Below are 12,649 nucleotides of genomic sequence, written 5' to 3'. Positions count from 1 at the left end.
CCTACACAGTCACCTTGTTTGAAACCGTCCCCCGTCGTAAACCCAGCCTATAGCTACCTTGTTTGAAACTGTTCCCCGTCGTAAACCCAGCCTACACTGTCACCTTGTTTGAAACTGACCCCCGTCGTAAACCCAGCCTATAGTCACCTTGTTTGAAACCGTCCCGCGTCGTAAACCCAGCCTACAGTCACCTTGTTTGAAACCGTCCCCCGTCGTAAACCCAGCCTACAGTCACCTTGTTTGAAACCGTCCCCCGTCGTAAACCCAGCCTACAGTCACCTTGTTTGAAACCATCCCGCGTTGTAAACCCAGCCTACACAGTCACCTTGTTTGAAACAGTCCCCCGTCGTAAACCCAGCCTACAGTCACCTTGTTTGAAACCGTCCCCCGTCGTAAACCCAGCCTACACTGTCACCTTGTTTGAAACCGTCCCCCGTCGTAAACCCAGCCTACACTGTCACCTTGTTTGAAACCGTCCCCCGTGTCATAAACCCAGCCTACACAGTCACCTTGTTTGAAACCGTCCCCCGTCTTAGGCTGACACAGCAAGAGACTGTCACCAGGGTGGCTTGCACACTGGTGTTAACTTCTCATGGTTCTAGACACCAGAAGTCCAGGAGCAAGGTGCTTGCCAGACGGGTTTTGTTCAGAGGCCTCTCCCCTCTGCTGGGAGGTGGCCACCATCTCGGTGTGCCCAGGCGGTGACCTTTTTCGGGCGTGAGCAGGTCTCCGCTTCCTAGAGCACTAATCCTACAACGAGGACGCCCCTTTGGCTGAAGCAAAGGAGTGGGTACCAGGCCTGGTGGTGGCTGTCCCCAGGCCAGGATTGACAGCGAGCACACTCCCAAGGAACTGGACTTGGGACAGTTCCTAGTGCCAGCGACAGTGTCTGGCCCAGCGGAGACCCAGCGGCAGCCCTGACCTGCAGAGGAGGCAGGAAACTGTCCCCACCGCAGGCAGGAGCCACAGCCGCATCCTCGTCATACAGGGCTCTTTGGCCACAGCTAACAGACCAGGGGGTTCTTATGGGGGAGACAGATGGGGTAGACAATGAGAGTATTGTTTGATTTTAATCAAAAATGGGGCCAGCGGGCTTGAAAACCCACCGCGCAGTCATTCCCAGTCCTGGAGTTGCCGTCCGGGCGCTCCCACGGAACACCGGCCCTCTGACCCGTGGAGTCCGCCCCGCACCCGGGGCCGCCGGCCAGGGGGTGCGGCAGAGGCCGCGCGGCACCCGAGTGCCGTTAGCAAGATTAATGTCACCCTCACGGACAAAGAGTGTGGCGGTGCTGGGCTCCACCGCATCTGTCCAGAGCACCAGGCCGGCCCCGCAAAGCCAGATGGTCACTGCAGATGACAGCGGGCTGCTCGAATGTAATCAAGTCACAGCACCAACGGCAGCTCTGTGCCCGGAGTCACGTCCTCGACTGGAACAGACGATTGATAAGTCATGTATTGGTGAGGCAGCTGCCCCGTTTCCCACGGCCGTCCAAGGGGATCAGTGGTAGTTTGCTGAAGTTCACAGTCACCGTCCTGCCCCGGGGCTCTCTGTTCCCTCAGGTGGGAAAACAGCTCACTGTCACCTCGCTGAGGAAGGGTCAAGGACGTGAGGAATCACACACACACACACCCTGCACCACAGGGGACCTCTGGAGGAGGCAGTGATAACTCCAAAGAACAAGGTGTCAGGGGAAGCCTGGTAGAGAATGATGAAGAGTGGGCGTCATGCCCTGGCTGGTTGGCTCAGTGGTGGAGCGTCGGCCTGGCGTGCAGAAGTCCCGGGTTCGATTCCCGGCCAGGGCACACAGGAGAAGCGTCCATCTGCTTCTCCACCCCTCCCCCTCTCCTTCCTCTGTCTCTCTCTTCCCCTCCCGCAGCCGAGGCTCCATTGGAGCAAAGATGGGGATGGCTCCTTGGCCTCTGCCCCAGGCGCTGGAGTGGCTCTGGTTCCGGCAGAGCAACACCCCGAAGGGGCAGAGCATCGCCCCCTGGTGGGCGTGCCGGGTGGATCCCGGTCCGGCGCATGCGGGAGTCTGACTGTCTCTCCCCGTTTCTAGCTTCAGAAAAATACAAAAAAAAAAAAAAGAAAGAGTGGGCGTCAGAGTGAGCTCTGTGCTCCCACAGACAGACGGGAATCCCCACCACCCGTCGACGCACGCTGGCAGCCTAGCGCCCGCAGCTCGCCTTCCCCAAACCCACGACAGCGTGGCACCCACGTGGGGGCTTCCTACGTGTGTGTAGGTGTCAGCTGATCACAGGCTCGTAACGGAGTATGGCCCCTTGGTCTGGCTCTTCCCTCCCACAGCACCCATCAGCTCTGCGCTGAGTCCGAAGACTGGTCGTCGCGCGGACGTCGTGTTGGTCCGTCACGGGGACGCCACAGCAAACAGGACGTGGCACTTACTTGAACGTGAGCGGGTGCAGCTGGGAGGACAGGATGCACACAGCGATGGCGGGCCCTGCCCGGTATGGAGTGCAGTGTATGGAGCCCACGGCCACGACTGTGGAGGAGAACCGTCTGTTGATGGGGGAACAGTCGTTGCACCTGTAGCTCGGAGGCTGGGCCCGTTCCGGGTAGAGGCCGCCTTCCCCAGGAATACAGCGCTGGCCGTGGTCTGAGACACTCAGAAGGCTGCCAGTTATGAGCGGGGTCCTCAGCAGGTACAGGCTGTGATACAGGCCGCCCTATCGCTTGGGCACGTGACCCAGCAGATCCACTGGAGCTCGACATATCTATTTAGACTGTGATGCCACACAAGGGTGCCAAACACCCCTGAGGAGTTGCAGGACAGGACCCAAGGGTCCCGGAGCAAGGCCATGCCCCGGCCACAGAGCATTTCTGTCTGAACACAGCGCTCCCAGCCTCCCTGGGCTCTGGGAAAGACCAGGTGCGCAGCCAGGGGACATCACGTGACCGCACGGCCAGAGATGGGCACGACCACATCCAGACCCAGGAGGCACCAGCCACTGGGAACCACAACCTTCAGATTGCACTCGGTGCCCGGGAACTGGGACTGATGAGTCTGACGACCAATAGTGGGCGGGGGACTGGTCCCCCCACCCCGCCTGGTCTCCCTGTGAACCGCTCAAGTCGGTGCTGCCATTGCCACAGTTTTAGACGTGGTGGATTTAGAGGTTCTGAGTCCCCAGTGTGAGACATGCTTCCACCAAGGGACACGGCCAAGTTCCGCTGGACCGAAAACGGATCCCTGCCTGACAATTTGGGGTCCCGCGCACTGGTAGACCAGCGGGCCAAGAAGCAGAGGGTTATGCTGGTGGGCAAACTGACCCTGATATCACAAGAGGCTCGGGTTTCATTCTTCTAATTTTTATTCATTTTAATGAGAGAGGAAGGGAGGAAGAAAAAGAGAGACAGGAACATCTGTTCCTATATGAGCCCTGACCAGGGATTGAACCAGCAACCTCTGCACTTCGGGACGATGCTCTTAACCAACTGAGCCATCTGGCCAGAGCAAGAAGCTCACGTTTCTGACATACTGCCTACAGGCGGGCAATAATAATAAAACCTTGTGGACAGCTGCAGCAGGTCAGCCCTGGGGCTGGTTCTGGTCGTCCACTGTGAGACTGGTCCTGAAGACAGTGCTAGCTGCCCCCCACCCACTCCACGACGGAGTGGCCTCATTGCGGGCAGCCTCGGGGGCGCCCTGTCACAGAGACGGGCTGTGCCTCTCGTCATCCCCCTGCGCTGGTCCCCCTGTGCGACAGCTTCTCAACCTGAGCCTTCTGCATCTCTTTTCTCGCCTGCCTGAGGGCTTCCCCTGGCATCCCGTGAACCTGCTTGGTTGCAAGATGGCAGTCGTGTTGGGGAGTCACCTTTCCTTGGGGTGACCCCAAAGCAATGGGGACTCGGAAATGATGGGTAAATGTATCCGTCTCTGGGAGGGATGGTTTTTCGGAGGTCCCAGTGCAACGGCGCCCTCTGCGCCCACAGCAGTGTCCTGCTCCTTAACCCAGATGTCTCCGGCTTCCTCCCTCTCCCGGTTCCTGGGACTCTCCCCCCACATAAACTGCCTGGAGCCACACCCTTGTCTCGGGGTCCGATTTTATGGGAACCCAAGTAAGACAAAGCCAACCTTACTAACAAACACAGATGCAAAAACTCTAAATATTATCCAACTGAACCCCTTATGTATTTGCATATACTTATAATATGTCACAACCAAAGTGATTTACTCTAGGAATAAACCTAGAGTAATACAGTTAACAATGCTGTATTGAACACTGAAAATTTGGTTAAGAGGGTAGATCTCATGTTGTATCCTTACCACAGGGCTGTAATTCCGTTGGTGTTCATACCCACCAATCCACCCACCCACCCATCCATCCATCCATTCACTGCAAACTTGTAACTCTGGTTATTTCTAGTAAATGACAGCCAAGGGTTTTATTGTGGCAAAGATGGGAGTTTCACTTTCTGTGAGATATGTTTCTGTTCTTTGGGTTTTTAACTAAATGTAACATTTTATCAATAAAAATATTTATAATGCAATGTTTCTTTTTTTCTTTTTAATGAATCAGCTGACATGGTGCTTTTCTTTTTCTAGCCTCTGAACCTTCAGATGTGCCTGAAAACTCCCAAAAGCTCCCAAGTCACCTTCGCCTGCCCTGGGGTTCTCCCACGAGTCCTTCCCTCCCGTGGGTTTCCCACTGAATCAGCTTCGTTGGTGTTTTAGGTGGTGGCCAGTGCCATCTTTAAAACAAAAGAGGGTCAGCAGACACAGCCCCAGTCCGCCCCTGGTCTGGGCACATCTCCAGACCAGCCCTCACCATGGACAGAGGTGCATGCTGGGAGGACGGGGATGTTTCCGGGAACCCAAGGGCAGAAATCAGATGGTCTCTCTTTCTCTCTCATTTCTGTCATCTTCGTGGAACGTAAGCCTCAAGTGCACAGCGGGTCTGTGCTGGCTGTCCCCCCCCCCCCCCGTAACCCCAGGCTGGGCACAGCTGGCACTCGATAAGTACTTGTTGAATGAATTGCGTGGGCTCTGTTGCCGCCTGTGTCCTCTCCTTTCTGCAAGCCATCAGAAGAGTGACCAGCTGCCCCCAGCTCTCTCCCCAGATTCCTCCGAGAGGCGGACGGGCCTGCTCGAGTCACCAGCAGGTGCAGCCCCATCTCATCAGCTGTGGGCAGGGCCCTGCAGCAGCAGCCCCTGCCGAGGGTGCGTGGCACTGGACTTCCCACTGCCAGGGCAGCGGGACGAGAGGGGCCCTACCAACAGGGACGTAAACCAGGGTGACGTGCCGGGGGCCCTGCTGGGGGCTGAGCGGAGAGGAGTTTGCGGCGACCACCCGGAAAAGAGGTTGGAATGAACCAAGGACTTACTTTCAGGGCAACTTCGGAACACTGTTGTCCCGCAAGCGCCTCTGACCTCAGGGAACTTCCGGCACAGCCACCGATCTGGACGTCCACGAGGCTTTGGCCCTTGGGCCACAGGTCTGAGCCTCTCTGGCCAGGAAGTCCCCCAGACCACGGTGGCGGCTCCGGAACTGGATGCTAAGGACGCCACCCGCTGCCCAGTGAGGCCGCGAGAAGCAGCCAGGGCGCTAATTAGGAGAGCCCCTGGCACATGGCCGCCCCAGACCGTGCACAGGGAGGACCATCAGTTGCTCCCAGCTGTCTGAGGAGGTTGGGCCAACCCAGCGGGGCGCCCAGCGCATCTCAATGAAGCCTGCCCTACCCCCCAGCCCAGACAACACCCGGTCCGGTCCGGGAGGAGGGGGGACAGGGAAGGCACGTGGAGTTCTGGTCCAGTGACGGGTGTGGCCCCTCTGTGTGTTGGGCAGGGTAGCTAGACACACTGCTGCTTGTTACGGCTTGCTAGAACCCCTTAGGAGGCCGGCTTCAGGTCCCACTGGAATAGCACTGGGGCCTGAGGAGCAAACACTGCCCAGGTGTGCTCACGGAAGGCCAGACAGCGACAGCGTAGGCGGGCTGACTCCTCATCCTCCAACAGGAGCCCCTGCCCACTGACCACGGGCAACCTTCCACAAGCTATTTAACTCTCTGGGCCCCACTTTCCTTGCTTACCGATAAAAACAGCGCTGAGCCCGGGGCAGTGTGACCACGAGGCGGGTGAGCACGCCTGTGTGCTCATGTCCTCAGCCTTTCTGTGGGTCAGCCCACTCCACCCACAGGGCCTGCTCAGTGCTGCCCAGGCAGCGAGGGCGCTTTGTTCTCCCTGTACAAGGATCCGAGAGGCTGAGTAACTTGCCTGAGGTCACACAGCAGCAGGACGCTGCTTCCTTCCACAGCCCTGGTTCTTGGCAGGATGTCACCTGCTGGGATGCTGTCCAGGGTGGGCATGGAGAGCGAGGCCGTGCTAGGGAGGGCGCCGGTGGGGGCGGGGGAGCTAACCGGAGGGGAGGTTGTCCACAGCATTAATATATTAACTAAAGAGGTGACTGCTTTACAATGTGTTTTCTTTGGCTAAGGGTTTATGTCCAGATGGTTTCACCGACAGGTCCAGGAAAGTGAGGTCCCATCCTCTGGTAGCTGAGATGACCAGCATGGGGTGGGGGCAGTGCCCCTCACCAGGCGGGGGCTGGCCACCTTCCTGCTCGCTGTCCACCCCGTCCAGCCTGGGGGTGCGGGGTAGAGCATGCCGTGTGTGCAGCCTGGTCAGTGGCTAGGACCCTCCTGGACCTCCTGCACTGAGGCGGCTTAAAGGGCAGGAGCCCATTCTAAGGGAACATGCCAGGTAGACACTTCCTCCCTGTGGGGCTGGGAAGAAATGGGGCCTGACAGGGGAGGTCCCTGGTGGAGTTTCAGAAGGTGGCGGCCAGTGCCTGAGCAGGGCCAGCGAAAGGGTCAGGCAGAGCTGGCCAGCAGAAGGGAAGGAGCAGGGGGCGGACACCGCCGCCCATGGGGGCCCAGCCCTGAGAGGCCTGGTGGCAACAGGCCCGGGGCCCACCCTGCCACACTGGGGCAGACAGAAGGGCAGCCCAGGAGGTGGGGCTGAGGGCACACTGCTGCCGCCGGTATGGCCACTGCAGAGCTGCAGCCGGGCGGATCTTTGCTGGAGGGACTCAGGCCACCAGGCCGGGAGTCCCCAAGCATTTCAGAGCCCCGAGGCCGGAACCCCCGTCTCGGGCCCAGCTGGCCCAGTCTGCTGCAGCCCCACAGACACCGGGTCCAGGTCCGGGCATGGGTCCGAGTGACCTTAGGCCAGTCGCTGACACTCTGCAGCTACTGTGTCCTCTTCCCACAGACACCGGGTCCAGGTCCCCACAGACACCGGGTCCAGGTCCCCACAGACACCGGGTCCAGGTCCGGGCACGGGTCCGAGTGACCTTAGGCCAGTCTGCTGCAGCCCCACAGACACCGGGTCCAGGTCCGGGCACGGGTCCGAGTGACCTTAGGCCAGTCTGCTGCAGCCCCACAGACACCGGGTCCAGGTCCGGGCACGGGTCCGAGTGACCTTAGGCCAGTCACTGACACAATGCAGCTACTGTGTCATCTTCTGTCAGTGGAGGGCTCAGCCCCCCGACTTCCTAACGAGGTAGAAGGAAGCAATGGAGGGGGTGGGCTCATGGAAGAGGATCACCACTCCGTCAGCCCGCTGTCACTGTCCTTCTGTGTCCACGCCTGGGCACTGCGGCTCTGCCAGCCCCAGAGGGGCGCTTGGGGGGATGTGAAGTCCGGCCCCTGTGGGCTCTGTCAGACTTAACATAGCTGCGTGTGTCTAGACCTGCCCTGTCCCACACGGCAGCCACTGGCCCCGTGGCGCTATTTACACTGAAATGAGTGAAAATTATGTCAAGTGAGGAACTCGCCCCTCAGTGGCACCTGCAGCTGCTGGCGGCCGTCCTGGACAGCGCAGGGGGAGCCTGCCCTCTTCCAGAGTGTTCCATGGGACAGCAGCACTCTGGAGATGGGGGGGGATGCTACACTTATGGAGAGTGTACTGTGTGCCCGCACCGTGCTGAGAGCTGCACCCACGTCAGCTCACGGGATCCCACAGCGACCGGGAGGCAGGCGCCGTTCATACCCCACTGTGGTTGAGAGAACAGGGGCTCGGGGTCAGGGACATCCTGGGTGCTGGGGCCACTCGCTGCTCCACAGCCGCCCCGGCCTCCGCCCATCCTGTGCTCCCGGACCCCAGAACAAGGCCCCTCCAGCCACCTCCCCTTCAGGACACATGAGGCTGCACCCTACACTCTTTATTGGTTTGGCTGAGGCTCCAGAAGGCAAGGATGGGGGTTACCCTCGTTTCCTGGGGGTGCGCAGTATTCTGAGTCCATCAGAAGACTTTACTGGGCACGGGATGGATGATCCCACTCTCTATGTATTCAAAGACAGTGTACGGGTCCTGGTCCCCATTGATGATGATGGCGTCCTTGTAGAACCCCTCCAGTTCGGCAGAATTTCTGTAGAACAGGTCCATTTTGAGCTTGACCCGCTCTTCAGCGTCCTTGGGGTTCTGCAGGAGACGGTCCTGGATCTCCATGGTCGGAGGCGGCTTGTACATGAGGTGGTACCTGTGAGACAGCGGGAGAAGCCGGTGACCCACGGCGCAGCCTGGACAGCAGGGAAGAGAGGGGCCCTCTGTACTACTGCGAACCAAATTGGTCACCACCACCACCAAGCATTTACTGTGCACCAGCTATGTGCACCACCACTACCACCGAGCATTTACTGTGCACCAGCTGTGTGCACCACCACTACCACCGAGCATTTACTGTGCACCAGCTGTGTGCACCATCACCACCACCACCAAGCATTTACTGTGCACCAGCTGTGTGCACCACCATCATCACCACCGAGCATTTACTGTGCACCAGCTATGTGCACCACCACTACCACCGAGCATTTACTGTGCACCAGCTGTGTGCACCACCACTACCACCGAGCATTTACTGTGCACCAGCTGCGTGCACCACCACCATCACCACCGAGCATTTACTGTGCACCAGCTGCGTACACCACCACCATCACCACTGAGCATTTACTGTGCACCAGCTGCGTACACCACCACCGAGCATTTACTGTGCACCAGCTGCGTACACCACCACCATCACCACTGAGCATTTACTGTGCACCAGCTGCGCCACCACCACCGAGCATTTACTGTGCACCAGCTGCGTACACCACCACCATCACCACTGAGCATTTACTGTGCACCAGCTGCGCCACCACCACCGAGCATTTACTGTGCACCAGCTGTGTGCACAGCCTCAGCAGGGTACGGGAGCCACAGAGACCCAAACATGGCCCACGCCCAGGGAAGAGGGTTGTGACCAACACTGGGACAGAACGGAACAGGATGAAGTCCAGATCCTTTTCCTTTCCCTGCCCCCATTTCCTCTTCCGCCCAGTGTGTATGAAACATCTGCTCTGTGGCATTTTATCTGCTACTGGCAACACAGCACCCAGCAAGGCAGCCACTGACGCCATGTTTACGGGGCTTACAGTGAAATGGGGGCGGGGACATTGTAGCAAATGGGAGCAGAGATGACAGGAAGTGTCAGAGATGGTCACTGTTGGGAGAGACTCCAGGGCAGCACAAAGGCCTTCGTACGTGACACGGAAGACTGTCCCCCAGCAGCCAGGATGAGAGGGGAGACAAGGCTTATAGTCTAGGAGAATCCTGATATTTCCTTCCTGCGTCTCCTCACTCCATTCCTGGAGTGGTCCTGGTTGCCAAGAAGTGTGGTCCTGGTTACCACGGATCAGGGTCCTGGTTACCAGAGAACATGGTTGCTAAGGAACATGGTGCTGGTTACCAAGAAACATTCTCCTGGTTGCCAAGCCCTCCCCACCCCCACCCCGTGCCTGCAGGGACTTGAAACTGCGTTTCAAAGGAGCACAGGGATGGCACTCGGTCAGATACAGAATAACACTCAGAAGTCACCCCCCGTAACCAAGGGAAGTCTCAAAGGTGAACTGGTTCCCACGGGGATGTGGATAGCATCGCTGTGAGAGCAGAGGCCCAGTGACACATACAGGTGACCCCTGCCGGGTACAGCCATGGCACATGCCCAGGTCGGAGCTGCCGCCCAGGACAGAGTGGGTGGGCATCCCCACGACCACTGTGGAGCCATGGACGCGGCTTTCCTGGTCACTATTCCAGGCAGAGGGTCCACAGACGCTGCCCAGAGGAGCTCGTTGGCCGAGCCCCTTTCTAGAGTTTTCTGTCAGCCGTCACCAGTGCTGTCCCTGGAGCAGGCCTGCTAAGGCGTCAGTCAGCCAGACGGAGAGAGGAGGTCCCCAGTGGGGCCTGGCCCCAGGCGCCCTCAGATGGCCAACCTCCGGGAGCCTGGCACAAACCTTTCTCCAGTGACAGGATCAGTTCTCCTCAGGGTCAGCCGCTCGATGATGGAATCTAATGGCACATTCAAGAAGAACACCCTGTGGGGACAGAACACACACTGTGATAATGGAAGGGACCCCAGGCCACCCAGACCGGGTTCGGCATCAAACCCTGAAAGGGGGTGGAGCCTCAGGAGCCATCTGTTGGGGGACCCAGGTGCCAAGCGCTAGACGGTCACCTGGGACAGACCAGGTGGGGCCCCCCCTGCTGTGGAAGTGCTCTGCACCTCGGATTCAGGACCGCTCCCGGCCGCAGCATTCCTGCAGGAGGGACCTGCTCCTGGCACATGTTCTCCATAATGACTGCTGTTCACAACATGCCACAAAGTAACAGTCACCAGACAAGACATGTGAGATCGCGGTGTCTGAACGGGGGAGCAGAGGTGTTCCGACGCGCTTTCATCCCTTACACTCCAAACATGCGGGGGGGGGCCCATAGCATCCCCGGGACTTGCAAGGCCCAGCAGCAACCCCAGAACATGCTGTCACCACGGCTGGTGGCTGGTGGCTGGTGGCTGGCGGCTGGCGGCTGGCGGCTGGTGGCTGGTGGCTGGCGGTGCCCTCAGTGCCAGTAGAAAGGAAGCCAGGCCCTGGCCGGTTGGCTCAGTGGTAGAGCGTCAACCTGGCATGCAGAAGTCCCGGGTTCGATTCCGGACCAGGGCACACAGGAGAAGCGCCCATCTGCTTCTCCACCCCTCCCCCTCTCCTTCCTCTCTGTCTCTCTCTTCCCCTCCCGCAGCCAAGGCTCCATTGGAGCAAAGATGGCCCGGGCGCTGGGGATGGCTCCTTGGCCTCTGCCCCAGGCGCTAGAGTGGCTCTGGTCGCAACAGAGTGACGTCCCGGAGGGGCAGAGCATCGCCCCCTGGTGGGCGTGCCGGGTGGATCCCGGTTGGGTGCATGCGGGAGTCTGACTGTCTCTCCCCGTTTCCAGCTTCATAAAAATACAAAAAAAAAAAAAAAGAAAAAAGAAAGGAAGTCAGTCTCGAATCCCTGCTGGTAATTGATGCTGCTTCATAAACAAGCTGCAACTGGAAGATTTTAACCCAGCATATCGAGACCACTTGTCACTATTCCAGGGAGCGTGAGATGGGAAGCATGGGGCCACCAGGGCCACACTGGAACCGCATCGCTGGAAAAGGCCTGGTGGGAGCAGAGCTGCCCCACGCCAGGAGCTCCTGAGGAGGTGGGCTCACAGGCCTCGGTGGGCGGGGCGGCCGCGGGGCGGAGCCCACGCAGGCTGCGCAGTGATACTCCCGCCAGCCGGCCTCCACCCGCCCCACTTTCTATCTCTGGTACTCGTTACAGTAACAGCCGGGAAGGGAGGGCAGGGAGACAAGGGGGAGCCCAGAGCGGGAGTCCCCCCACCTTCGGGACTGCAGCATCTCAGGCCGGTGGGTGCCCCAGCCCCTCACTACTGAAGTGGGGGTCCCTGGACATGCAGCACCACAAGCCCTGGGAGCTGAGCCCCACCACCCACCCCACCCGCGGAATCATCTCCCTCTAACAAGACCCACAGTGACCCCGGTGTATGCGGTGACGTGCATCGCTGTCCTGTGCTGCCCAGGTGTGTCTGAACTTGAGGCTCACCCAGAGGGCTTGTCTAAAACACAGATTCCCAGCACCCTCCCAGAGCTACTGAGCCACAGCCTCCAGGGGGAGGGGCTGTAAATCGGAGGCTCAGGCTGGGCAGGAAGCTGCTCTAACCCAGGGTCTCTTCCTCCAGCGCCGGGGAGCCCTGAGAATGTGGTGGCCTGGGCCCCACCCCGACGGATGCTGCTGGAACTGGCCCAGAGGAGGCTTGGGAATGAAAAATTTTAAAAGCTTCCCAAGGTATGTAGCCAAGATTGAGAACAACTGCTCTGATCCAGTCTACTCAGTGCCCAAGACTGGGGAAACAGAGCCTCAGAGGGATGAGGGCTCATCTCTGTCTCCTGGGGCGTTGCTGTCAGCTACGCAGTGACAGCTGGGACCCACCCTTCCGCAGGCCCTGGCCCCGCCGGCCCTGGCCCTGCTGGCCCTGGCCGTACTGCCTGGGGCCCTGCCTGGGGCCCTGTCTGGGGGAATGGAGGCTTCCTCCTCGCTGGCTCCAGAGTTGGTCTCGCTGTGAACGGAGGGCTGTCGGCCTGGCAGATGGAGGGACACGACGCACAGTAACCCTGAGTCTAGAGCCTGGGGCCTGCCCCGTCACCCCATGACCTCAACAAGAAGCCTCCACTCTGCACAGCTCCGTACAAAGCGCCGCGGTGTCGCGGCCAGAGGGAACCCGTCAGGACGGCCGGGATCAGAAGGGCAGCAGGTAACAAGCCCCGGAGAGGTCGC

At 59.4% G+C, this 12,649-nt stretch overlaps 1 protein-coding gene across 5 annotated transcripts in view; it reads right to left on the bottom strand.

Annotated features, from left to right (window-relative positions):
- Positions 1–8,173: 8,173 nt before the first annotated feature.
- AK8 (adenylate kinase 8) overlaps positions 8,174–12,649 on the bottom strand; it is a 121,777-nt gene continuing 117,301 nt past the window's right edge. For all 5 annotated transcript variants that reach the window (XM_066254615.1, XM_066254617.1, XM_066254616.1 and 2 more), the window contains 2 exons: positions 10,289–10,369; positions 8,174–8,499 (listed from right to left, as the gene is read on the bottom strand). In XM_066254615.1, coding sequence (XP_066110712.1) covers positions 8,262–8,499; positions 10,289–10,369 — 319 coding nt within the window. In that variant the 3' untranslated portion in view covers positions 8,174–8,261. The remainder of the gene's footprint in view (positions 8,500–10,288; positions 10,370–12,649) is intronic.

This window comes from Saccopteryx bilineata, chromosome 2, assembly GCF_036850765.1.
Source record: "Saccopteryx bilineata isolate mSacBil1 chromosome 2, mSacBil1_pri_phased_curated, whole genome shotgun sequence".
Classification (NCBI taxonomy): domain Eukaryota; kingdom Metazoa; phylum Chordata; class Mammalia; order Chiroptera; family Emballonuridae; genus Saccopteryx; species Saccopteryx bilineata.
Note: the sequence above shows the minus strand (reverse complement) of the source record. Positions and strands in the feature narration are given on the sequence as shown.